The sequence below is a fragment of the Jatropha curcas genome, chromosome 1 (genome assembly GCF_041381405.1).
Source record: "Jatropha curcas cultivar XTBG-Jc1 chromosome 1, XTBG_Jcur_1.0, whole genome shotgun sequence".
Lineage (NCBI taxonomy): Eukaryota > Viridiplantae > Streptophyta > Magnoliopsida > Malpighiales > Euphorbiaceae > Jatropha > Jatropha curcas.
The window spans coordinates 30,542,768-30,567,109 of record NC_143151.1 but is presented as its reverse complement, the minus strand read 5'-3'; the positions used below and the strand labels follow the sequence as shown (position 1 = coordinate 30,567,109).

Below are 24,342 nucleotides of genomic sequence, written 5' to 3'. Positions count from 1 at the left end.
ACTCCAAAATCATTTTCACTACTATCAAACATTTCATAATCACCGTTTATAAATTATTGAGCAGATAGAAAATTGGAGGCAAACCTCATCTCCGCCTTAATTAAACTCTATTGCCCAAGCTTGTTTTGTCAATATCTAGGATTGGCGCCATTTTTTTCGACTTTCGCCGTCAATGTTTCGGCAACGCGTCCAAATCTTTCCTCAACAACAACGCGTCCAAATCCTATATCCAAAACTCTAAGCACATCTTTGAACTTACCGTTTCGATAATGGAACTTGGCTACATAGGAGCACACCATTAAAAATATGTCGCGCCAGGTGAGAAGAATGAAGTGCCAAGGACTGGAATGAAGCTACTCTCAAGCCATCTCACATGCACAGCCTTAGCCACTCGGATGTATGAGGTGCTTAAAAAAATCAACAGTTTAGAAAAATTGATCAATAATTTTTTTTTTATCAAAAGAAAACTAAGAAATTTTTTTAAAAAATAATTTCATATTTTTGAGAGAATAAAACATTTTATGGACATTAACAAAATTATTCTGACATTGTTGTTCAGTGTAAAATATTGAGAAATTGCCAATTTCATTTTCTTAGTTATTTTTTCACTCTCGTTTTTTTAGATATATTGAGGAAAATAAATAAATTTATTTTTCTTTATTAAGAAAGATCAAAATTTTAGAGACTAAAATTATCATTGAAAATTAAAAAGGTACACCCTTATTTATTTATAAACAATAAAATGTAATTTAATCATGTTGAAATATTTACATAATTTAATAAAAATAAGTGAAAATGTTTTCTCCATTATTTATATTTAAATTCTCAATTTTGATAAAACATGTAGAGTCTGAATAGAAAATAAATGATATATTATTTTTTCTAAATTTTTTTCCTCTTTTCTAAATAGGAAAACAAAATTATACATATTTTTTAATATGGCTATTTTACTTCTTTTAAAAAAAAATAAAAAAAATTCTCCAAACCAAGCAAAAGCTTAAAGTGATACTTTTCCAGGTTAACCTAGACTGCAGGCAGGCTCGTACTGACATTTGTTAGATTAAGAAGCTTGATTGATAATCATACTATTATTATATGATATCCTTACGCGCCCACCTCTTTAATCATTTAATTACTCGTAATTTCAAAAAAGAAAAATTTAATTACTTGTAATAATCACTAATCTGAACATTCAACAAAGAGAACCTTTGCGTGTACAATCCTCAAAAGAAAACCACCACCAATGGGCCCCATTCTCCCGCTAATGGATAAAGCAAAGTGGGTTAGTAAGAAAAATAAAAATCTATACCCAAGTGGGACCCCTCTTGGCCTACCTTTCTCCTCCTTTATCTCTTCTTCTAATTCATTGTTTCCTTTCAGTGCGCCTAACGCCGAACCTACCTTTCCTTCGTCACTGACTTTAATCCACGTGTCATTCATCGAGCTCTATATTTTCTGGTTCGGTCACAGCCTCGGTTCCCTTTTGGCATTTTCTATTCTTTTAGTCCGGCCTACACAATTCTGTTTTCTCCACAGTCTCTCTCTCTCTCTGTTTCTATCTTTCTCTGCGTTAATGGGTATGGGAATGTCTTTGTGATAAGAGAGATTGATACAAATCGATTCGGATAATCGATCATGATAAGGTATTAAGGGAGAATCTTGTTTTGTTTTACGTTTTGTTTCGAGTCTGTTGTTTGTTTCCTCGGAAAATGATTTCCATGAAAATGATTTGTGGATATCTTTATGGGAAATAAAATTTCACTTTCTGAGCGTTTAGCATCTAATTCTTTACAGCGATATCTGTGTACATATGGATATAGTCAGACGCTCGCGTATATTAGTTATGTGGTTAGTTTTTTTTTTTTTTTTTTTTTGAAGTTATCTTTTTAGCACTTTTTATATGATCAGTTATCTCTGTTTTGCTTGTTGTGAAAACTCAGAATTGTTGTTCTTTGTTTCAGTTATTTCAGCTTAACGTTTTCATTTCCCTTTTTCCCTTTTAGTTTCCTTTTTTGCCTTTGCTTATTTTGCCAGTCATTGATATTTTCTGGGTTTAGTTGCTGAAAAAATTTTATTTCAAATTTAAGAATTGGAATTTATTATTTTCTCGAGGATATGAAATGGTTGAAAGTTGAACTGCACCGCGATTATGAAAATAGGTGAGGTGTTTTTTTTTTTTTTTTTTTTTTTTTTTTTTTTTTTCTGGTTTTGGAATTCAAAATTTGAAGTATTGATTCTTGCTTATAAAACGGTAATTTTATCGGATCAAACTGGATTTATGTTCATAACTGGTCCAAAGGTTTCCTTGTATAATTGTAATTCGCTTTTCTTAATTTTTAAGATCTTGTTGTGGTTTAACTGTATTTCCAATGCAATTACTTGCCATTATAATATGCGAAGTTGTAAATCTTAACCTACTTAATTAATGAGCTAAAGTGTGTTAAAATGTAGACTAAAAGGTTATTATTAATGATCACGTCAACTCTCTTTTAGAAATGCATTGATTTATTGGTAAGGAAGTTAGGCTAGTTGATTGTTGATGTTTTTCCTTAATTTGATGAAAAAAGACAATACTTTTAATGGTTTTGGACATTTACCACCATGTTGATTTTGAATTGATTGAGTGCCCGCAATGTAGCCTTGTTGGTTGTGCAGCATTTGGCAGGCACTGGTGGTTTGAATAGGTAATTTTAGCATGTACTGTAGATTGTACCTTTATTTTCCATTAAGTTTCATTATATATTATACACTGGAAAACCAGCATCAGTTTTGTTATGTTTGCACTTTTGGCTACAAAGCGAAATGAATGCCGTGTGTCAGAAAACAGAGTTTTAAGTTTGCTACTACCAATGAGTAGAATTATGTGTTGATTTTATTATTTTTTTCAGGAGAAGAAAAGTTATAATTTTTTTCTTTATCTTTTTTTTTTTTTTTTTTTTTTTTTTTTTTTTTTTTTTTTTTTTTTGATCATAGTATCATATAATCTGGGTATATCTTAATGGTATGTCTTAAAATAAGAGGTATCTAGCCTGACATGCTGCATTTTTTAGCCGCTGGCTTTCTTTGGTGCTTGCATTTGTCAGGCTCACATATTTGATTTTCTATTGCTCATTTAATTCTTCAAAACAAGGAACTTTAAGAATGCCCTCTTCAAAAGTAATTTTAAACAATTCCACTTCAAAGAACGGCCCCCCTATAACAAGAAATTATTGAATATTATTTTTAGGAGAGTATTATGTTGACAATAATGTGGCTTTATACTTATTCTGCTATAATGTTTCTCATTTGTACAGGGTGAAGTAGAGTGCATGTTTCTATTTTTGTTAATTGAATGGATTAGGGTAGTATTCTGCTGCAGTTTTTATGACCTAATTGATTGCAAGATATTTCCTCAATGGGGGGAGCTTGTTCTAGGAAGAGAGATCAACTGGATAATGAAGATAGTTTACCCAGCAGGATTTCTAGACAATATAGCAAAAGTTTGAGCTCAAAGTGGTTGGCAACTTCATTTTCCAGACCTGCATGTGAACTGCAATGGGGGAATCAGAGATGTCCATCACTCATGGAATTGTGCATCCAAAAAATATGTAAAGTATGTTCTGTTCTATGACGTATCGGAATCCCTATTAATTTTTTTTTCCAGACTGGACTGATTACTTAAGCTTTTTCCTTGATCAGGATATAGAGAAATATAACACGTTTTCTATGCTTCCAAGAGACATTAGTCAGCAGATCTTCAATGAACTGGTGTATTCTCAATGTTTGACTGAGGTTTCTCTTGAAGCTTTTCGAGATTGTGCTCTCCAGGTAATTTCTAGTTAGAAATGCCAAATCCTTTAAAGATTTTTGCACTGTTTGCTTGTTGATTTTACTTGTGGATGATCTGCTTGTGGGTCTAATAGGATCTTCACTTGGGAGAATGTCCTGCCGTTAATGATAATTGGATGGATGTTATCTCTTCACAAGGGATATCTTTACTCTCTGTGGATCTTTCTGGATCAGATGTCACTGATTCCGGTCTGATTTATTTAAAAGACTGCACAAACGTTCAAGCCTTAAATTTTAATTATTGTGAACAGATTTCAGACCTTGGACTTCGTCACATCAGCAGTAAGCTTTTCTTTCCCCCTAAAGTCATTTGGTTCTTAGTCATAGTTCATAGTTAATAATCACTACAGTCATATATTTCTGAACTCAAGGAGTGTAGGGCAGAAGTCAGAGCAATTAAACTCTAGTGATTGTGACATATGATGCTACAATTCTGGATCTTTGAAATTTAGAAGAACGGGAAATCAATTATCTTGCTCTACATGCAGGATTAGTTGCAGTTCCTGTAGCTGACTGACCTCTATAGTCTACAGTCAGAACTCAAATTTTCTTTCTTGTTTTACCATATCTGGATATATTATATTTCTGTGTGGACATTCTATTTGGACAATTTAAATCAATTTAAGAGGTACTTCATACCTACTTGAACTAACAACTTCTGCAGTCTTGACGTGCAAGGTGCAAATATCCTTTTCAAGAAGTGGGGAAGTTGGAGTCAGGAGATCTTTCTTTCCTTGTCTTTATTTTAAATGAAAATTGAGCATTGCCTATATACCCATTTCTCTAAGGCACTGCCCATTTGATAGTTGCACCTTTATAGAGGAGATTGTTAGTTCAATTTCCTCTTCAACTGTGGCCTTGTTTCGGAATACTTCACTGTTGCTTTGACTCCTTTCCATTCAATTACCATCTCTGTTTCACTGCACTCACTCTTTATTTTGACTCCTTTCTCTTTTCTGGATCTTTTTTTTTCCTCTCATCTCAAGTTGTGGGAATGTGCTTACAACCACCATTAAGTTTGGATTTGTGATATTGTGTTTGTGCAAAAACTGCAGGCCTCTCAAACTTGACAACTTTGAGTTTTAGAAGAAACAATTTTATTACAGCGCAAGGAATGAGTGCCTTTGCCAGCTTAGTTAACTTGGTTAAACTGGACTTGGAGAGATGTCCTGGCATTGGTGGTGGACTTGCTCATCTTAAAGGTATTTTCCATCTTTAAAGGGTTTCTGACTTGATTAGGTAACTGTATAAATTTCTTGTGCTGGGATTTAAGGTTACATTTAAAAGTAATGTTTGTGTGCATTTGGATTGATGCATATCTGCTAATATATCTGTATGCATAGCTACTTGGTGTGTCTGTACTTGTGCTGAAGGATTATAATTTAAGAATTGATGGTAACCGAGAAGATTGAAATTAGAGCTTGAAAGTTGTGATGTTATGAGGAATGTGTTAACATTGTAATTACTTTATTGGCTTATCCATACTCCTCTGTCATTCAACAGGTTTGAGGAAGCTGGAATCTCTTAACGTTAAATGGTGTAACTGCATAACAGATGCTGATATGAAGGATCTCTCAGGTAATATGCCTCAAACACATGTCATCTCCCATCCCTTCTTACCCCCCCCAAAAAAAAAAAAAAAGAAAAAAAGAAAAAAAGAAAAAGAAAAGAAAATAAAAGAGATATATGTCGCTGCATTATGATCTGCATTGAGACTGCCTCTTATCTATAACACACAATTCCTTCTCTCTTACCACCTTATAATGTATGGAATTGAAAAATCCGTAGAATTATAACACACATGTATGGATTCAGGGATTTTTTTAAATCAGAATGCATGGAATCAAAAAATCCATAGAACTAAAACCCTAGGTTTTTATTCTACAGATTTATACGATTCAGAGGCCATCTTTGGCCTGACCCAATTGAAAAGTTCACAGATTATAACACACATGTATGGATTGAGGAATTTTTTAAAATCAAAATGCCTGGAATCAAAAAATCCATAGAATTAAAACCCTAGGTTTTTTGTTCTACGGATTTATACGATTCAGAGGCCATCTTTGACCTGATCCACGTTGTATGACAAATAAAATGGATAGAAATTTGAAAAGCACTTGTTAATTGGCTAGTTCTACCGATTGAGATAAATTCATGTGGAAATTGTGAATCTGTTAAGTTGAACTTTGATCTAATAAGTTCTCCAGTCTTGCCTGCTGCACAAATTGCTCATATAAGTGTGTTCCAGGGTTGATAAACTTGAAAGGATTACAAATTTCCTGCAGTAAGGCGACAGATGTGGGCATTTCTTATTTGAAAGGTATTTGTTTTTCTGTTACGTCTATATTGCTATTTAAAGTTGTAAAATTATCTCATACTCTTGGAAACATGGAACAGTCATTATTTTCTTTAGTGACTAATGAGTTGACAGTTATTTAATTTACATAAACAGATCAGTTCAACCTTTTCTTTTGTGCATGGCAGTTGAATGAGCACTAGCTGGGAAATAGGTATATGTAGTATGGGGACAACACACATGTTGGTAGTCTGATACTTCTTTAGATAGTTAGATGCCCCCATTAAGTACTGATACTCTCCCATTTTATGAGCGCTTTATCCAACAATATAAACCTTGAGCTGTTCAACTCAACAGCACATAATTTTCCATTATGTTTTGAAGTTGATTGTTACTCCCAAATAAGAGGAAAAGGTTAATTACAATTTATGTGCTTCAGGTTTGCATAAGCTTAATCTGTTAAATTTGGAGGGGTGCCCAGTCACTGCTGCATGCTTGGACTCTCTCTCAGGTTTGCATTCCATTTGACTGCTTGACATATATGTTAGTCATGACACTTGTTATCAATATCATGGCTTGCTTCCATTCACTTGCTTTAGCAATTTATGAGTATAATTCTGTTGATTTTGTGGTGTTCCATAAACCTGAATTCTGCATTTGGCCTGAAATTGACTACTGATACTTGAATGGTTTCATGTCCATATGAGTGAATGTGGGGCGGACATTGTTCAGACCTCTGTCAATTTTCTGTCTGTTTCTGTTTGATTTTGTGCTGAAGGTTGGGTTTAACATGATTTCTATTTGCCCCCGTTTTTGTGCAGATCTTGCCTCTCTGATGTACTTGAATCTTAACAGATGTCAGCTATCTGATGATGGATGTGAGGGTTTCTCCAGTAAGTACTACTTTATGATTCAAACATATCCTGGACATTATGATCCTATGCTTATAGCATGCCATGTCTTCAACAGAGCTCAGGAAACTAAAGGTGCTTAACTTGGGCTTCAATGACATCACGGATGCATGTTTGGTTCACCTGAAAGGTTGTTTCTTTTTCTCTTATTTTATTCGTTCCAAGACTGTAGATCATAAATTATTTCATGGTTCCATACTGTTTAATTGTGGATAAGCTTATGTTAATTAATAATAAGATTGGTTGACAGCCCTAAAATGATGAGAAAGTTTGTAAACTAAAACAGAAATAAGTAATAACAGACTGCTCCTGCCATAAAGCATGTCGCACTAATATTTGAAGGTAATAAGGGACTGCTAATTTTTCCCCTTGAATTTCTTGTCCCTTAATACATGCTAGTCAAGCATAATCACTGGAAGCTTTGCAACTTGTTTCAGTATTTGGTTGTTGGAAAAACGTGTGAATTTCTTTCCAGTGTTTAGTAGTTGCCAAAGTATCAGCAGAAAGCCTTGTTAGCTGTTCCAAGTGTACTAAATATTTTGAATTTATCTAAAAGTCTGAACATGAATTGGTATTATGCATTACGGTGTTTATAAAATTGGAAAAATTTAAGTTAGATTATTATCTTTTTCTTTTTTTTTAAAATTGTTTCCTTTTACATTGTTTTGAGTAGGTTTAACAAACTTAGAGAGCTTGAACTTAGATTCTTGCAGAATTCATGATGAGGGGTTGGCTAATATGACAGGTAACTGATTCTATTGCTTCACCTTTTTCTGTCTGATGTGTTCGTGTTAATTTTATTTTTGTTTTAATTTCTTTTAGTCAAAAGGTTATGCAAATGTGCTTCTATGTGACTCAGTAAATATTATAATGTTGCACGCCCAATATTGTGCATCAATGTAATGCAAATGTCATAAATATTTCATAATTTTTTTTCTTTATAAATATATATGTTGCCTCAAGTTCTCCAAAAATTTCATTTGCCATCCATATATTATTATGTTTTAAATATAAATAACTTACTATATAGTAGTGGCACCCAAAGATCTAGAATTTTTTTATATATAGTACCTCTCAACTTTATTATTATTTGTTGTTCATTTCTATTCTAAGTCTCTCCAAATCTTGAAGTCCAATAAAGCCCCGATGAACTGTCTTGCTCAATTTTAACGTGCATATTCCTGCATTGACTTCATGACTTGAAGTGCACACATTTTCATGCTTTCAATCTCTCCTTTTCTTTTTATTAACAGCGATAATTTTGCAAATATTTTTTTTGGTATTTTAGGCATTCAACGTTTGAAATGTTTAGTGTTGTCGGATACTGAAGTTGGAAGCAATGGGCTGCGCCACCTATCTGGTTAGAAATTTATCTCCTTGTAGATTAATATGTTAAATCAGTTCCGATAGATATTCCTCTTTTTCTAGTTGGTTGTAGTGTACATTCTTTTACTTGTATTTTATTATGATTGTTTTACTTCCTTCTGTTGCTATCTATTATTCAAAGCTTCTAGCTGATGGTAGAAAGTTCCCTCCTCTAGTTGTGAACGTTGCAATCTTTAGAGTTACTGGTTTCATTTAACAATATTTACTTTTGGATGGTGAACGTAAGCCTTTGTGAGTTTTCTCAAGTGACACATTGTTGCTTGATTTTTCTTTATTAATTTTGAAAGAGATAGACAGAAGACTATACAATTCTGTAAGAGTCCATTTGATAGATGAGAAATTGAATTGAATAGAGTATTTAAATTTGACATTATGTTGGTATGGTACAATTTTTACTTGAAACACATTTAAATCCACCTTTCTTTACCTTTTGAAATGGATCCTGATGGAATTTGAAACACGATATTAAATTTGACGTTTAGATATAACGGAAAATAAAGCATCTTTCAGTAGATGAGACTAGGAACAGAGAGGAAGACCCTAGATGACCAGGGAAGAAAGTGTTTGTGGAAGATCTAGATATGCTAGGTCTTCATAAATAATTAAAAAAAAATCGAGAGGAATGAAAGAAATGGATTGGGTTTGGGATTAAGGCGTAATAGTTGTATTGAGGTAGACAGATTTGAATATGGTTGTGGTGCATGACAACTTAGTTTTGGGGAATTTTTACTACACGAATTGCCGTAAGGGGATTCCTCTAGAAATGTTGAATGTGAAAGATAATCAAGTAGTTCCTACCAAAATTTTCCCCCTTAATTCCCGATATGAACTTGTGGTTTATATCCATTGCATAATCGAGTCATTTTGTTTCTATGCATTACATGACATGATCTTTTTATTGGTTTTTTCTTATTAGGTTTGACCAATTTGGAGAGTATAAATTTATCATTCACTATGGTTACGGATGGTGGTATAAGAAAATTGTCTGGATTGTCATCTCTTAAGTCACTTAATCTAGATGCTCGCCAAATTACAGATAGTGGACTTGCAGCCCTGACGAGTAAGTCCGTTTGCAGAAGTTTTGTAGAGTAATGGCTAAATGAGTCTTAGTCTTGGTATCTATGTTTTTGTTTTTTTATATTTAAATGCTTCCAATACTTGTATTTATTAAGAGGGAGCCTATAAGCAGTGATCCAAATGGTATGTTATATGAAATTTGACATTGTGCTATCATGCTTCTATTAATTATTTTAGTTCTTGAATGTTTAGTACTAGATGCATGCAACTGACTTTGTATTTCTTTGTTTCTTTTTGCAGGTTTGACTAAATTGACACACTTGGACCTCTTTGGAGCTCGTATTACAGATTCTGGAACAAACTATTTGCGAAGTAGGCCTCATGATGTTGGATGTGTAATGAACATCAGATAATTTTTCCTCTTGTCATACTGTTTTTTCGGTTTTCATGTAGATTTCAAGAATCTGCAGTCCCTGGAAATATGTGGAGGAGGATTAACTGATGCTGGCATAAGGAACATCAAAGATCTTTCATCCTTGTCACTGCTAAATTTGTCACAGAACTGCAACCTAACAGATAAATCATTGGAAATGATTTCTGGTAATAGCCAATGCACTTTGCTCTAAATCAACTACTTCATTTGGTTATATTGTTTAGTGGATTAGCACCTCATAGCCCCTCTCTGATTAATATTCCTATTACTTCTCTTTGTGATGAATCAAACTGGATATGTGGCTGAAAAAGATGGTATGTGTATGGAAGTTTATATGTAATTAAAAATACTAAAAAATTTCCATCAAGTTATTGGAGTTACACTATTTTTACTGCCAGCCTGGAGTGCATTGACAAGTAACTAGCTGATCTATTAGATTGCTTAATTATCCTCTTTTTACTGAAATCATATTACATACACTAAAGGAGTAAAGGAACCCTAATTTCTATATTGTTTTATAGGCCTTCTGCAGACATTCATTTATTTTATTTATTATGTCTGTGGATATACTTGCAGGGTTGACAGGGTTGGTCTCATTGAACATGTCAAATTCTCGTATAACCAGTGCAGGGTTGCAGCATCTGAAGCCACTGAAAAATTTGAAGTCATTGACCTTGGAGTCATGCAAGGTGACGGCCAGTGACATTAAGAGACTTCAATCAAGTGAACTTCCTCAACTGGTGAGCTTCCGGCCCGAGTAGTTGAGGATGTAAATATGGAACATTCTGTAAATAGCTTCTGTTGGCATGGAAGGTCTCCGATATTCTAAATAATAACAAAGTTTACAAAATGATGAACTGTACATATGCATATGGGGAATGCTTCAAAAAGAATTTGCCCAGTATGTGAAGCTTTCTTTCATATTGTTCAGTATGAAAAGAAATTGTAGATAAGCTTCCGTGGCAAGTATTTTGAGCTATGGTAAATTAGGATTGCCAAAAAAAAAAAATCGTGTATATGCTTGTTAGACAGCTTGTTATGCACTTATTTTTCTTTTATATTTTCAGTTTCTCTGCATTAGCTATAAGCTCTTAAAACTAATTCCATGAATATGCACGTGCTTGTTTGTTTTCTTATTATTTTTAGCCATTGGAATCGTAATTGGAATAATGTTGCTATGTTTTTGCGAGCCGTGATGAAATATATTACATAATGTAACGCAATTAAAGATATTTATAATGTAAACACTATACTATAAATCCGAATATTGAGTGTGCCATACATTGTTCTGTGATTACAGTTCATCAAATATTAGCTCGTAGGTTGTTTTTTATTTTTTTTTATTTTTTTTTATTATGAAAAGGCAGCGTATGGGTTAATATAATTAAGGATAATTCACTGATTTAAGTGTTATTTTCCCTGTATGTGAATTAGTAATTATTAATGATCTTTCAACTTTTAAGAACTCTAGGAAAATAACAACATTAACTAACGTGTGGAAATTTCATTTAGAAGGTTCATGCATCTAGTTCTAGAATGTAAAACTTTAAACTTGAACAACTAAATTAGTGAAGTTATGTTCCATTTGTACTTTACAAGCTCCAATTTGATTTATTTGTTATGTTAAATAAGCTGAACAAGGACTTTGCACTTCAAGCATATAAGCCAAGCCTTCTTTATTCACAGCTGTGGCTACCTGTCTTTTGTGAGTTGGTTGGATTGGATGGCTATCATATCACGATTATAAGATGAGATTGAAATTAAAAAGACGAGGCATTTCAAGGTTTATTTGAGAGACTGCTTTATATGGGAAATTAACAAGACATGACATATTTTAGTTCTGTTTAAGATTGCGTTATTATCTTTTGCGAAACAAACAAATCCTTAAACCATTTAGTTCAAAAAGCAACAGCAAAAATAACGGATAGAGCCAATGATAACTAATTTACGAGTATAAGCCACTACCCACTTGGATTATCACCAAACCATTTAGTTCAATGCAATAGAATTGTCTCCCCCAAAAGCCATTTTGAGGAGATCTGCAAATTAACAACCTACCAGTGGGACTATGGTTACTTGCAATCACTTCAAAGAAATTAGGTTTTAGTTTGCATTATTTCGATCTAATATGTACTTTTATATATATATTTATCGGAGAATCTAATATATAACACAACTCGACTACATAAGCTTATATTTCATCTTCAAAATAACTACATTATTTACTTTTATGTAATTTTCATTTCTAATTAAATGATACACGGGATGAATCGAAGAGATGAGATATTCCAAAATCAATTCAATTCTACGAAGATATTTAGAGAATTATTTCTCACAAACTTCTATAGATACAGAAATGAAGATGCTGATGCTGATGCTGTTGAGATGTCTAAGGATCGCATGTCATTCTTCACCCTGTTCTTTTGCAGCTATTTTCTATCCATTTTGATTTTTTCGTTCCATTTAGCCGAAAATAAAACGTATTTTTTATGCATGAATAAGTTGGTATGCAACTCCTCTTTAGCCATCCTGATAGACAGTTGCTTGTTCTCCTAGTTCTATTATTGGTATGCAATTATTTTTTTGTTTTTATTCTTGTCTAAATTTTGTAGTAGCAGACAAGTGATCAAATATCCAATAATGCAAAAAATCAACTTTCTTTTTTGTTAAAAAAAATATTCAATTGTAGAAAAAAAAAAAAAAAAAATACAATATTAATAACTTCTTGAGATCATGAATTCAAGATGGTCATTTGATTTATACGGTCCTTAGACAAACATGGATTCCAATAGAATCAGAAATACACCATATTGGAAGCCACAAAACAAGGCATGAGTTGACATGAAATTGCAAGCTCTCCACTTAAAAAGCATAAACAGTTTTGGACCATTTTGATAAATGGGGGCAGTCATAAGCATCCTAATACAATACAAGGCTCTCACTAGAAGTAATATACTCCATGTGATGATGTTAAATTTGCAGAAAAGAAAAGAACCTGAATTATGTCATGTCTAAATTGCAAAAGAAAGGCAAGAGAGGAGGGTGTCAACAACAACAGAGGTTTTCTACATATAAACAAATAAAAAAAAAAAATGAAGCACCTATAATATTTGAAAATGCCAAGGGTTCAAAGACAGACTATTAAAACTTTCAGACTATTTAACAATTGAAATGAAAGAAAATTAACACATAACCAATAAAAAATAAAAAATCTTCGAGATATTTCTTTCTAAAATGGTGAAAAGCATTTCACTAATAATATTCCTACAACATTTACCTTACACAGTATCTGCCAAAACATGCTAAATCTACATCTTTTGCAAGTTGTTCCTTGAGTAAATTACATATCAGGAACCTCAAACTGCAAACAAAAATGAAATCAAGACAGCAGATGTGAGAAATGGGAGGACAAAAAGAAAGGCATATCATGTTAAATTTAAAGAGAAATTATAAAGCAAAAATTGAATGAAGTTAAACCAGACAAGAAGGCTAGCCTTTGTATAACGCTGGCCCATCCGTGACTTCTATAATTATACCTTAATATTAGGTTAATATATAATGTTTGATACTCCAGATGTGCGACTAGTTCTAAAAGCCAAAAAAAAAAAAAAAAAAAAAAAAAAAAAAAAAAAAAAAAAAAAAAAAAAAACAAAAGAGTATAGAAGCCAATCATACCTAAATTACGAGAGGGCCACCAAGCCAAGCATGTAAAAGAACTTGTGCTCTGGCAGTCATTCAATCATCTCTGGACTTGTTCTGAACCTGAAGGCCCAACAGAAGGAGCAGTTGGCACACTGCTTGCTGACCCATTCTCAGCAGGTGGAGGCACACCCCATTTTCCTTCAGATTCAAGGGGTTCAAAGACATGAACCCCACCATCTGATAGTCCCAATGCAAACTGATTTGATTCTTGTGGATGTGCAGCAATCACAAGTGGGTGGACATTCGAACTGCTGTGTAGAAAACAAGTGTTATCATTGACATGGCACAAATAGGAGTCAAGTACCATTACTGCTAAATCAAAATAGCAACCATTATACAACTGCGATGCAGAAAATGGCGAATAACACTGCACCTCAAGGATCCTAGTAGCATCTCATGAAACATAAAGAAAGCAATTTTTAATATTGTGCTCCCTCAAACTCTAAGTCTATATAAACACTATGTCACCAAAAACTATAAATAACAGATATAGTGTTTGACCATGGTCAAAACGCTACATTTAAAGCTGTTGCTGAATAGGGCCTATGACTGATGAGAGATATTGCTATGGTTAAGCACATCTTGATACTCATTCCTGGTTGTTCAGCATTGTCAATGATCAAATTTATGTTTCCTTTATTTATTTATTTTTTTTTTTTTGTAAATATTTCCTTAAAAGTCAGGATACCAAAATTTGGGAAAAAGTTTAATGATAGTTTCAGGATACAACACTACTTGGTCTACACTTTATGCCAATTGCTTTCTCTAGAAAAACATAATAAAGAGATATTCCACCTTGTAAAGTTATTTGAGGGTAAGAATGTGGCAAATCAAATTTCATAAAGGGAGTGGACCAAGGAACTCTGATTTGCAAAATGATGGTCAGTTAATTTATTTTGTGCTAGTGAGCATGATCAGGAACCAAAAAACCATTAGAAAATAACCACTTTTGCTTCTTTCAAGCACGAAAACAAGAATCAATTGGATTAATATTGGTTGTTGCAAATACAGAATTATTTCACACAAAATGTGTACCAACCAAAACTAATATGGAATTGAATCTAAATAGACCTATGTCCATCAAGGGTGGAAGAGCATTACCTGACATTTGCAGGAAGAAAAGAGGAAGGATTGATACGACAACGTAGTCTCAGATTTTGAGCACTAAACACACAAACTGTTGCGTCTAAGAAGCAAGCATATACCAGCTGACTATCGCATGAAAATGTCGCATGAGAGATTGGAGCAGAGGACTCACGAGTGACCCACTATAAGAATTTAAAAATAAATAAATAAATGAATTAAGAACAAAGGGCATCAAGTTGCTTCAAAAGTAAGGAGAAGAGAAAAAGAAAAAGCTACCTGTTTTACACACTCTAGTTTTGTTGCTTCATATATTGCAAGCTGAGTTTCGTGTACAACCAGGAATTGTATCTGGTCCTGATGAAACTGTACTCGCGTGTCTGATTGTCCTGTTGTTGTCCTTCCAGCTGGAACCTGCAAAAATCTTGTCTTCTGCTTTTCCCATCCATCAGAGTTCCATACGCAAAGCTGGAGAACAAAAGATGAGGATGAAAACTTTGATTCAAACTTCAAAGTGAGAGACCCAAAAGAAAGGAGCGTCTGGATTTAGGAATTCTAATTTTTCATATTCAGCAAAGTGTGGAAAATCCAGAAAGTTGAGAACAGGAATTAGCTGTTCATGCCATATAAGAAACAAAAGCATAGACTCTTCATCTTTCTATCATTTCAAGAAACCTAACGAATTTCTAATGTCAAAAGCAAATAAAAATCAGCATACAAGCATGTTTACTCAAAGAAATAAATTCAGTAATCTAAATATTAATAATCCTCCCACAGTGATCAAAAACTGACCTAAGTGACTACACTGCAAGACATCTGATGGGAAAATTGTTACCTGAGCATCTGCTCCTGATGAAACTAGCACATTCAGCACATGGGAGAAGGCAAGGCCAGTTATTCTTTTAGAATGACCTTTGAGTTTGCTCTTGACCTGAACCAATAACAACAATATAAGTAACAAGCAACATTTCTAAACAGGAAAAATGAAAAAAACTGTTCAAAACTAACTTATACCTCGTCTACACGGACATTATAGATCTGAATTGTATTATCATCCATACCAATAGCAATAATGTTATTATCTTGAGGATGGAAAGCAAGAAACGTTGCTGCAGGTGGCGGCGGCATGAAAGTCGTCATTGTCTGCATTTACTCAAAAGAAGAATCATTTGGTTGTTTTGAAATTCACAGAATATCCAAATTACACACAAAGATTTATGCAGCACCTTAAATGTCATCATATTAAATAGTGAAATCTTCCCTCCAGATGCTGACATAACATAAGAATCATTTTTAGACAAAGCAAAGCAAGGCACAGCCTCTTCTGGGTTAGTATCAGTAATCTCATTGGTCATCAGAATGCCACTTGATGGTTGCCATAATTGAGGTGACACATTGGCAGTTGCCTACAGGATGAAGGACCAATGTTAAGGCAAAATGGAACTTAAAAATTCAACTCACATGCAAGGTAGCTGAATCTTCTGATACCTTTCCAGAAGAATTACGCTCACTCCGTTGCCACTTCCATAGCAGATGAATAGCATTTGATGCTAATGCCAAAATGGCATTACCTGAGTTTGTATAAATTAACCTTGATATCTGCAATATTCAAGAGGGAAGCTAATGAGGATATCATCATTAGAAGAAGAATGGAGCCAACAAAAATTTTTCTATGTGCAGGAGCTCAAGAACCTACTTGATATGGAATCATAACCCACTTCATTAGATCAATGGCCATAATAGCAAACTGTTACCTACTGGTTCATTTGGAATAACAACGGAAAAACAGTGTTTCATTGACTTTTTAACCGAAACACTTAGGGTGTGTTCACTTGTAGAAAACTGAAGTAGTTTTTTAGAAAAGTTTTCCAAAAAAACTGGAAAACAAAGTTTTGTGTTCAAATCAGTCAGTTTTCTATTTAGAAGTTTTTTAGTTTTTCAATATTTAACTAAGATTTGGAAAACAGCTTTAGGTTATTTTCCAGAGTTTTCCTTTATAACAAAAGACATGTTTTCCACTTTTTTAAAATGATATTTTCATTATCAAAATCATAATATCTATAAATAATTTTTTCTATAAAATATTTTCATTTGAAAAAATAAAAATGTTTTCTTTTATATTATGCTTTAATAAATAATTAATTTTATTATTATAAATATATTATATCCTTTATTTTTAAAACATTTTACAAAATGATAAAAAATGATATTATCATTAATAAGCAATAGTAAAAAATTCAAAAACTTTTATATAAAAAAATTTCTAAATTTATTTTATGATATTTTATTTCTTTTAATTATGAAAGTTATAAATAATGTTTGTGAAGTTAAATTAAAATATAATTTTTTATTATTATCAAGTAAACGCATTTTTCATTTTCTGTTTTCATTAAGTAAACGCACCCTTAGGTTTGCATCAATCCCTATTTTTCCTAGTGCAGATATCTTGCTTAAGTCAAAGGTGGACCTTTCAAGTTCAAGCCACAAAATTAACTAATAACTAGAGCAGGCAGATTTTCATTTATTGCGTGCTCCTTGCACCAAAGGCTACAAGTTAAAAAATCAATAAATAATAAAGCAACAGATGTGCTCTTGAAGCATTCTGAATTCATGTATTTGCTAAGTAATAAAAGGGTCAAATTTTACAGGGAAGTCAACTTCATGTATACACCTAAAAAAACTGAATTTTGAAAAGTTATGAACTCCCTACAATCCTAGATTATTGCTAACTGCATGAGGTTTTAAAATTATTTCACCCTCCGTCACTTAATGTACACTCTTCAATTACTTATGCAGAATAACATTAAACAATAAAAAAAAAAAATGCAAAACTGGATTTCATTAATTGCAAGTACTTCTAATTTTAAAATGGCTTCACTTGCCAGTTATCAAATTAAACCACATGGTCCCATGGCAGATCACCTCATAAGGTAAATGTGCTGGCATTAAGAAGAGGGAAGCAAGCAAAATTCAAATATAAATATAGGAGCATGGACAGGGTAAAAATGCTCTGACAATGTTAGGTTCAAAACAAATTTGGAGCTTAACTAAGACGTGCACCAGTGAATGTAAGTCATGAAGGTGTCTGTAAACTACAGGCATAAGAAAAAGAACAGTCAAGAGTCCAATTGATAGCAGTTCTGCCAAGAATGCCAAAAATAGTACTCAAAAACACTATAAATGACCATAATAGATGAAAATGAGGATCAGATCAGCACCATGCATGAAAGTATTTCAGGGCAAACTATCAGTGACTGTGAAAGACCAAGATGATAATCAGCCCATTGCCATCCAGGAAACTACTTTCAGGCAAACTAGTAGATATAAAAAGAGGACGCTCATGAGCAAAATTTACCTTGTTCACTCTCAAGTTGTCAGGAAGCCTCAAAGATCGACATTGAGATGGTTCATTAATTTCAGTGAGCTTCCATATTTTTGATTTGTCATTGGATTCATCAGTTATTCTAGGTTTCACATCTCCCAAGTTCCGAGCATCTCCATTCTACAAAAATAAATTTTCTCTAAACAATATATATATACATATAAATATATATGAAAGATTCTTGTATCACTAACAGAAAATTCATCAAATCATGCTTTTAGGCTCTACTCTACTCCTCATAAATAAAACATACTGTGTTAAAAGCATATAAATATGTAATTTTGTGATTGAAGTAATTGCTATTCAAGTTTCTAATGTGTGCTGGATATAAAAGAACAAGTGTTTCCGACGAACCAGTCCAGGAATAGTAACCACAGAAGCACTTCTGTCTGCAAGTCCTGCACTAGTTGCAGTTGCTGCTGCTGCCGCCGCCGCTGCTGCTGAGATTGGGTTAATTATAGGCTGCACGAGAGAACATTTGTTAGGCAAGACTTGATCTTTAACATGCAAACATAACATAAGAACCAATAATGTAATAATATTACCTTTGTAACATTTTCAGATGCTCGTGAGGCATCATAAGATATATTCTCAAACGAGCGCAACAACCTAAGACCATCTGAATTTGCCAATATTTTTATACCATTTTCATTGGCAGAAACTGCCAAGAGAGTGCCGTCTTTGTTGAAGCGGATTCTCGGGCTTGCCTAAGAATTAGTAAAGCCAAAAATGAGCACCTATCATCCTCAAAACATGCTCTTACTAGTACAAAATGAACTTACTGGAAGACCTCCATCAGCATCTATTGAAGTCAAAAGTTGAACATTGTCCATATCCCAAAACTTGATAGAGAAATCATCACCAGCAGCCAAAAATCGGTTCTTTGTTGTATCAAATTGCACAACACCCAAAGAACGTTTCCGGAAACCTTGATAGCTCCTTTTCACATTGCCTTCACTTTCATTCCATTCAACAATATGTGACTCCCCATCTTTACTTGTCCCACATGAAAAGAGCCTACAGTTTTCATTCAGAAACAAAAGGGACCAAAATTTGATGTTATTTTTCCATGTATTGATTTTCATCGAAAGACAAGATTTTGCAGTACAGTGAGTTGAGTATATTAACCTTGTACCATCAGCACTGTAAGCCATGGTTGTGCACCAGCGGCCAGGAGCCTCATAATCAACTCGAGATCCCAAATTGTCATACAACCAAGCTTTTATCTTACCATCCAATGCTGTTGAGAAGATAAACTGAGGAGGAAAAATAAAATAAAATAAAATAAAGAACGTGAAGCACCAGTGGAGACTGGCAATAATCTGTTGCAGGAAAGCAATAGACGCATAAAAAACCCAAAGTAGGTGACAAGAGACAATTAGAGGTGGTGAAGAAAAAAAGTTTGTGAGAATCAATTAGCTACCTGAATGTTTTCCTTATAATGAGGACAGACAGAATAAACAGGAGCCTCATGTCCTTCAAAGATATACTGTTTTGCACCACTAGCAGCATCCCATACCTAACATTACACAATAAATAAGCAACAAGGACATCCAGCTAATCCAGAACAGATACAGAAGTAATTACAAAAGAACAAACCTTGATGGTCTTGTCATCCCCACAGGTTATTACACAGAGTTGTTTATTAGGAGTGGAGAATGCAAGATCATTTACTCCCCCAACATGAGCATCAATCTAAACCCAGAAACCTATACTGTCAATTTTTGTTGAAGAAAATCAAAGAACACAACAGACAAACTCTATAATTCAGCTCAATTTTATACCTCCAGGTGCTGCCTTACATCACCACCGCCATGGTAAGAATATATTTGTACAATATGCCTCGAGTATGCAACACCTGTCATTGGAACAGATAGGCAATATCAGAGAGTTCATCCCATCCCTATAATATTTGATGAATGTGCTCTATAATGGATTGCAAAAGATTTTAGCTTACCAAATAAGGAACCATCAGGACTCCAAATCACACGGTTCACAGAGACACCAGGATCCTTGACTAAAGCCGCCTGAATTTCATAAAAAATAAATTTACTTTTCACTAATTCTAATATGACAGGCATTAAGCACAAAATATGTACAATAATTTAGATTATTGACTGCACAGAACACAATGGATAAACCTGAAGAGGCATAGAGCATGAACTAACATCCCAAACTTTGAAGTTTCTTGACACGAGTAGCTCCCTAGAACCAACTTCCCATAGCCCAACATCCCCAACATTGGTACCAACTGTAGCACAAATATTTGGTGATGAATTACCAAGTAAGGCAGAGAATATCAACCAAATGAAAGACATATAAACAATACATACCTAGAAGAAGAGTTTGTTGAACAGGATGAAAATCCATGCTCATAGGAGATGATCCCTGATTCAAAGTCCGTGCAACAGTCTTTGGCAAGTCATCTGGTGCATTAAAAGTCTGACCATGACCATGTCCTGGAAATGATACTGGCAACACATTAACTGGCAAATTTACCTGCATAAACAAGAGAAGTTAAAAGACATATATATAGGGATGAATATGTAAATAACTTCGGCATAAATAACAAAAACAGGAAAATTAGGCAAATTCACAACAAAAATAATAAAACATGGAGATCACTTCTGAATAAATTTCATGAACATAACCATCAAGCTAATTCATATTTGCATAACACAATCGGTTAAGTTAAAATAAGCTACCTCATCAGTAATTCCCATGGGCCTTGTCCGCTTTGCAACATGATCAGAATCTCCAGATGGGTAGTCCACAGAAGCGTTAGTTGGAGGAGTCCTTGGATGCTTCAGAGCAGCTATGCAAGGCAACAAAACACATTTGTTGTTAAAAACAAACAACCTGTTTCATACAATCTCAGCATGATGAGGAGAGCAACTTAAACATTCGTATCAAAACTAAGGATATTACCTGGGATTGATGGAGCACCAAGACCAATGGCTCCACCCCCAGAAACTGCTTGATGAGTGACTGTGGAAGGATTAGACATCCAACCTGCAAGTGGTGCTGGAACTGATGCTGGTGTAGGTTGAAATGGCTGAATACAAAAACCCAAGAACATTAAGATCAGAATACACCACAAATACAGAGCATTAAAACAGAACAAGCCAGGTAACCAACCCCATGTGCACCAAGAGGAGGAAACCCTCCAGCTTTTGGTAAGGATCCAAGCAAAGGATTATTTGCAGGTGATGGAGCCCGAGCACCATTTGGTTGACCACATGAATGGTCCACAAAGAGTGTTTTAATATCTGGATTTGGCCTCGGATTTTTACAAAGTTGATGCTGCCAATTCAAGCTGTAATTTAGACACGAAATAAGTTCCTTATTTGTGCACAACATCATGTATGAGAAAGTAATTAATGCCAACTAAATCCTTGATGTTAATGTGCATTCCGCAGAGTCTCTAGCGATTAAATAACCAACTGCAACCTCAGTATACTTGTATGTACATAAGGATTTTGCACAAGCCCGCCACAGATTACATGGGTGAGAACATATCTGTTAATGTTTATATGTACAAAATGCATTTATTAAAGACAGACAGATTCATATATCTAAGGACTATAAGAAAATTGTCAAGCGATAAAAGCCCTTGAAGAGACTTTCGGATAAAAACAAATCTCATCAGTTGGATTAACCATACAGCATCACTAGGAAAATTACCTTTGGTTAATGAGAGTCCGCAACCTTGAATTTTTAAGGTTAGGAAACTGCAATTTATCACGAAACAAGGGATTTGCTTCAATAAGCTTTTTGAGCTCTACCAACATAATTGCTCTTGCTGACTTTGTGTCTCCATACTTGGATAGTTGCTCATTCTCCCTGTAAACAAAACCACTTTCATTCTAATTGCTTTACTTACTTCACCCTAGGACTTCAAATTATTTAGCCTATGTCTAATACCTGAAATTTTCCAATGTCAGTAGCTGTGTGATTTCCTTAAAAAGCTCCTCATTGAATGTTGCAAACACTTTCAAATCCTTCACCAATATATCCACTGCCTTGGACCGATTTTGCCTATCAAAATCTCAAAAATTGTCATCCATGCATAGACAACTGTTGCAAATAAGTTATTACTCCTCAAATATAAATCGATATAAAACTGAAGAACCTTTTGCTTACTTATCCAATGCTTCTAGATATTTTTGCTTCCTAATTTCAAAAAAGATTTTCATTGAGTATCGATTATCATCCACTTTAGTGAAACCAGAGAGGTACTTCTCCACCTCATCCCAATTACCACTGTGCACCTCATCCTCAAAATACTTCATGTTAAAGAAAAACCCAGATTCCTGTTCAAGCCTGTTTTACATTTCAAACAATAATTAATGCGTCCACATTATTAACTGATAATTATTGGAAACATACCTAATAATAGCAATAATAAATAATTAAAAAAACTCACTTATGAACAGTCTCTTTGAACTTTTCCTCATCAAGGAACTGCAGTATCAAGAACACAAGCTCTCGACTGAGAGATGACATCTTAAACGCTCCGTTTCCACTTAGAAATGCACAAATAACACCCTAATTAGCACTAGATCTGGAAGGGAAATTCCATAAAAATACAAAAAAATAGTCAGCCATAAATAATAACAAACTATTCAACAAGGAAGACAAAAAATAATAACTTAGAAATTTAAAAATACACCTTGAACCAGATCATTTAACCATCTTCACCAAATACTCCACTAACACCAAAAATCATTGTTTTGGGCAAAATTACTCCACATAATAAAGCATTTAACGAAACATGTGAAGTGAAATCAGGATCATAAACAAGTAAACGAAGAGAAAACGAAAGCAAAATTAGGGTTTTGAAATTTTTTTTCAGGGATCAAAGAGACGTGGAAAGCAGCTTTATATCAGATAGGATTCAAAGATACAAAGGGCAAAATGAACCCAAACAAAAAGCGGGTCAAGCTTAAAAAAAAAAAAAAGAGCACTCGAAAAATAAAAAATAAAAAATAAGAACACAAAAAAAAAAATTAAAGTGATAGATTCTATAGCCTAAAGCAAAAAAGCGAAATTTCTAAGAAACTCACCTCGTAAACAAAGCAGAGAGATCAGAGACACAAAGCGAGAGCTAGAGACAGAGAGAGAGCTAACAGAAGCTTCTCTCTCTAAGAAAACGCAGCTTTATCTCTCCAGAAATGAAGCGAGATTTATCTTTCTCTTCCTAGACTTTCTCTCTCTATGAAATTATATATATATACATACAAACATTAAACCTTGTAGGAATGGCGATTTTTATAGGGAAGAGGAGACAGATAAACAAGATGATAAGCACCTTGACGTATCAATAAGAAGTTATCATTTCATATATAGGTTATCATAGAAATGAGACAGTGCTTATGAATAAGTCCAGTTGATTATGGTCCCCACTTAGCCGGCTACAATTTGTCGAGTTTATCGGCGCGGAATCTCTAGCTGACAACTGTCTAGCTCAGTTGAAAGATCATCTACGATAAAGTCTACTACTACCCATGTTCTTGCAAAATCATGGATCCACTTAGAGAAAGATCGTCTTGGTAATGCGATTGTTGAATGGATCCAACGGCTAGGAACTGAGGTGGAGGTGGAACTGAGGAATATGGTATGAAAGTTGAGAAAGCGATTTTTACCCTCTCAGATCCCTTATAAAACGACAATCTTTTCTCGGACAGGGCCCAATGAACTTACCCTCAGATTTGAGAGAATATTACTATACTACCATTGAGTGGTCAGTTGAGTTTACGGAGAGATGGAGACGTGGTACTGATTGTATCACGTGATACAGTATTTTTGGTTCATGATTTCGATACATGAGATGAGAAAATGAAGTTCACATTCTAAGAAAAATGTATTTTGCGATTTATCGCGAGATACTTTGGGGGAGAAATGATAGAGTTGATATGGGTTAAGCCATAATAATAATTAATTAGTGGATACATTAATAATGTAGGTAGGGAAGTTTGGTTGAAGACAAAGTGCATGTCACTATGAAAATTGAATCTCATCTGTTCGTACACACTCATTTGATTTAAATGCACCCAAACTGTGTAAAAATTTTATGACTTAGTACTACCTTAATTTTATAAAAATATCATTTAAGTGACAACAATTCTAAAGTATATCAAAGTTAATAAAAGGATAATGCTAACTCTATTCTATAATATTTATCACATTTGAAAAAATATTTTATTTTAAAATATTTGTTATATTTGTAATTTCAACGAGTAATGAATATTTTTTTCATATTTACCGTTTTTTTACATGACTAATAATTATTATTTTAATTTAA

The 24,342-nt window shown here is 33.8% G+C and overlaps 2 protein-coding genes across 7 annotated transcripts; one reads left to right on the top strand and one right to left on the bottom strand.

Moving 5' to 3' along the window:
• Positions 1-1,479: 1,479 nt before the first annotated feature.
• On the top strand, positions 1,480-10,929 carry LOC105634801 (Leucine-rich repeat family protein). 4 transcript variants are annotated; one of them, XM_012217720.4, is made up of 17 exons: positions 1,501-1,643; positions 1,795-1,848; positions 3,294-3,592; positions 3,679-3,807; positions 3,903-4,110; positions 4,884-5,030; positions 5,332-5,406; positions 6,077-6,148; positions 6,564-6,635; positions 6,946-7,017; positions 7,094-7,165; positions 7,709-7,780; positions 8,324-8,395; positions 9,338-9,481; positions 9,739-9,810; positions 9,892-10,038; positions 10,448-10,929. In XM_012217720.4, exons 3-17 carry the CDS (start codon positions 3,395-3,397, stop codon positions 10,630-10,632), a joined length of 1,737 nt encoding a protein of 578 aa, XP_012073110.1. In that variant the 5' UTR covers positions 1,501-1,643; positions 1,795-1,848; positions 3,294-3,394; the 3' UTR covers positions 10,633-10,929. The 4 variants fall into 4 exon arrangements, with proteins under 4 accessions (XP_020535243.1, XP_012073109.1, XP_012073111.1 ...); XM_020679584.3 differs by lacking the exon at positions 9,338-9,481 and having other exon boundaries at positions 1,480-1,643; positions 3,415-3,592; XM_012217719.4 differs by lacking the exon at positions 1,795-1,848 and having other exon boundaries at positions 1,485-1,643.
• Positions 10,930-13,068: 2,139 nt separating this feature from the next.
• Positions 13,069-23,277, bottom strand: LOC105634800 (protein TOPLESS). 3 transcript variants are annotated; one of them, XM_012217717.4, is made up of 27 exons: positions 23,105-23,277; positions 22,465-22,602; positions 22,182-22,361; positions 21,963-22,076; positions 21,723-21,881; positions 21,177-21,354; positions 20,967-21,093; positions 20,744-20,853; positions 20,372-20,537; positions 20,180-20,289; positions 19,996-20,065; positions 19,823-19,896; positions 19,638-19,733; positions 19,462-19,557; positions 19,167-19,294; positions 18,821-19,055; positions 18,584-18,745; positions 18,393-18,500; positions 18,012-18,158; positions 16,145-16,255; positions 15,883-16,062; positions 15,671-15,799; positions 15,492-15,587; positions 14,936-15,124; positions 14,675-14,841; positions 13,547-13,824; positions 13,069-13,232 (listed from the first exon to the last, which is right to left on the bottom strand). In XM_012217717.4, exons 2-26 carry the CDS (start codon positions 22,542-22,544, stop codon positions 13,611-13,613), a joined length of 3,426 nt encoding a protein of 1,141 aa, XP_012073107.1. In that variant the 5' UTR covers positions 22,545-22,602; positions 23,105-23,277; the 3' UTR covers positions 13,069-13,232; positions 13,547-13,610. The 3 variants fall into 3 exon arrangements, with proteins under 3 accessions (XP_012073107.1, XP_020535224.1, XP_012073108.1); XM_020679565.3 differs by having other exon boundaries at positions 13,547-13,821; XM_012217718.4 differs by having other exon boundaries at positions 20,207-20,289.
• Between the last annotated feature and the right edge of the window lie 1,065 nt (positions 23,278-24,342).

Bases quoted from the DNA above. Each gene is read 5' to 3' on its own strand.
- LOC105634801 (XM_012217719.4), top strand. From the start codon at position 3,395: ATGGGGGGAGCTTGTTCTAGGAAGAGAGATCAACTGGATAATGAAGAT. The intron at 5,031-5,331 runs GTATTTTCCATC...GTCATTCAACAG, and splicing joins TGGACTTGCTCATCTTAAAG to GTTTGAGGAAGCTGGAATCT. The intron at 10,039-10,447 runs GTAATAGCCAAT...ATATACTTGCAG, and splicing joins ATCATTGGAAATGATTTCTG to GGTTGACAGGGTTGGTCTCA.
- LOC105634800 (XM_012217717.4), bottom strand. From the start codon at position 22,544: ATGTCATCTCTCAGTCGAGAGCTTGTGTTCTTGATACTGCAGTTCCTT. The intron at 19,734-19,822 runs GTATAAAATTGA...TTCTGGGTTTAG, and splicing joins ATGTAAGGCAGCACCTGGAG to ATTGATGCTCATGTTGGGGG. The intron at 15,588-15,670 runs GTATAAGTTAGT...TTATTGGTTCAG, and splicing joins ATAATGTCCGTGTAGACGAG to GTCAAGAGCAAACTCAAAGG.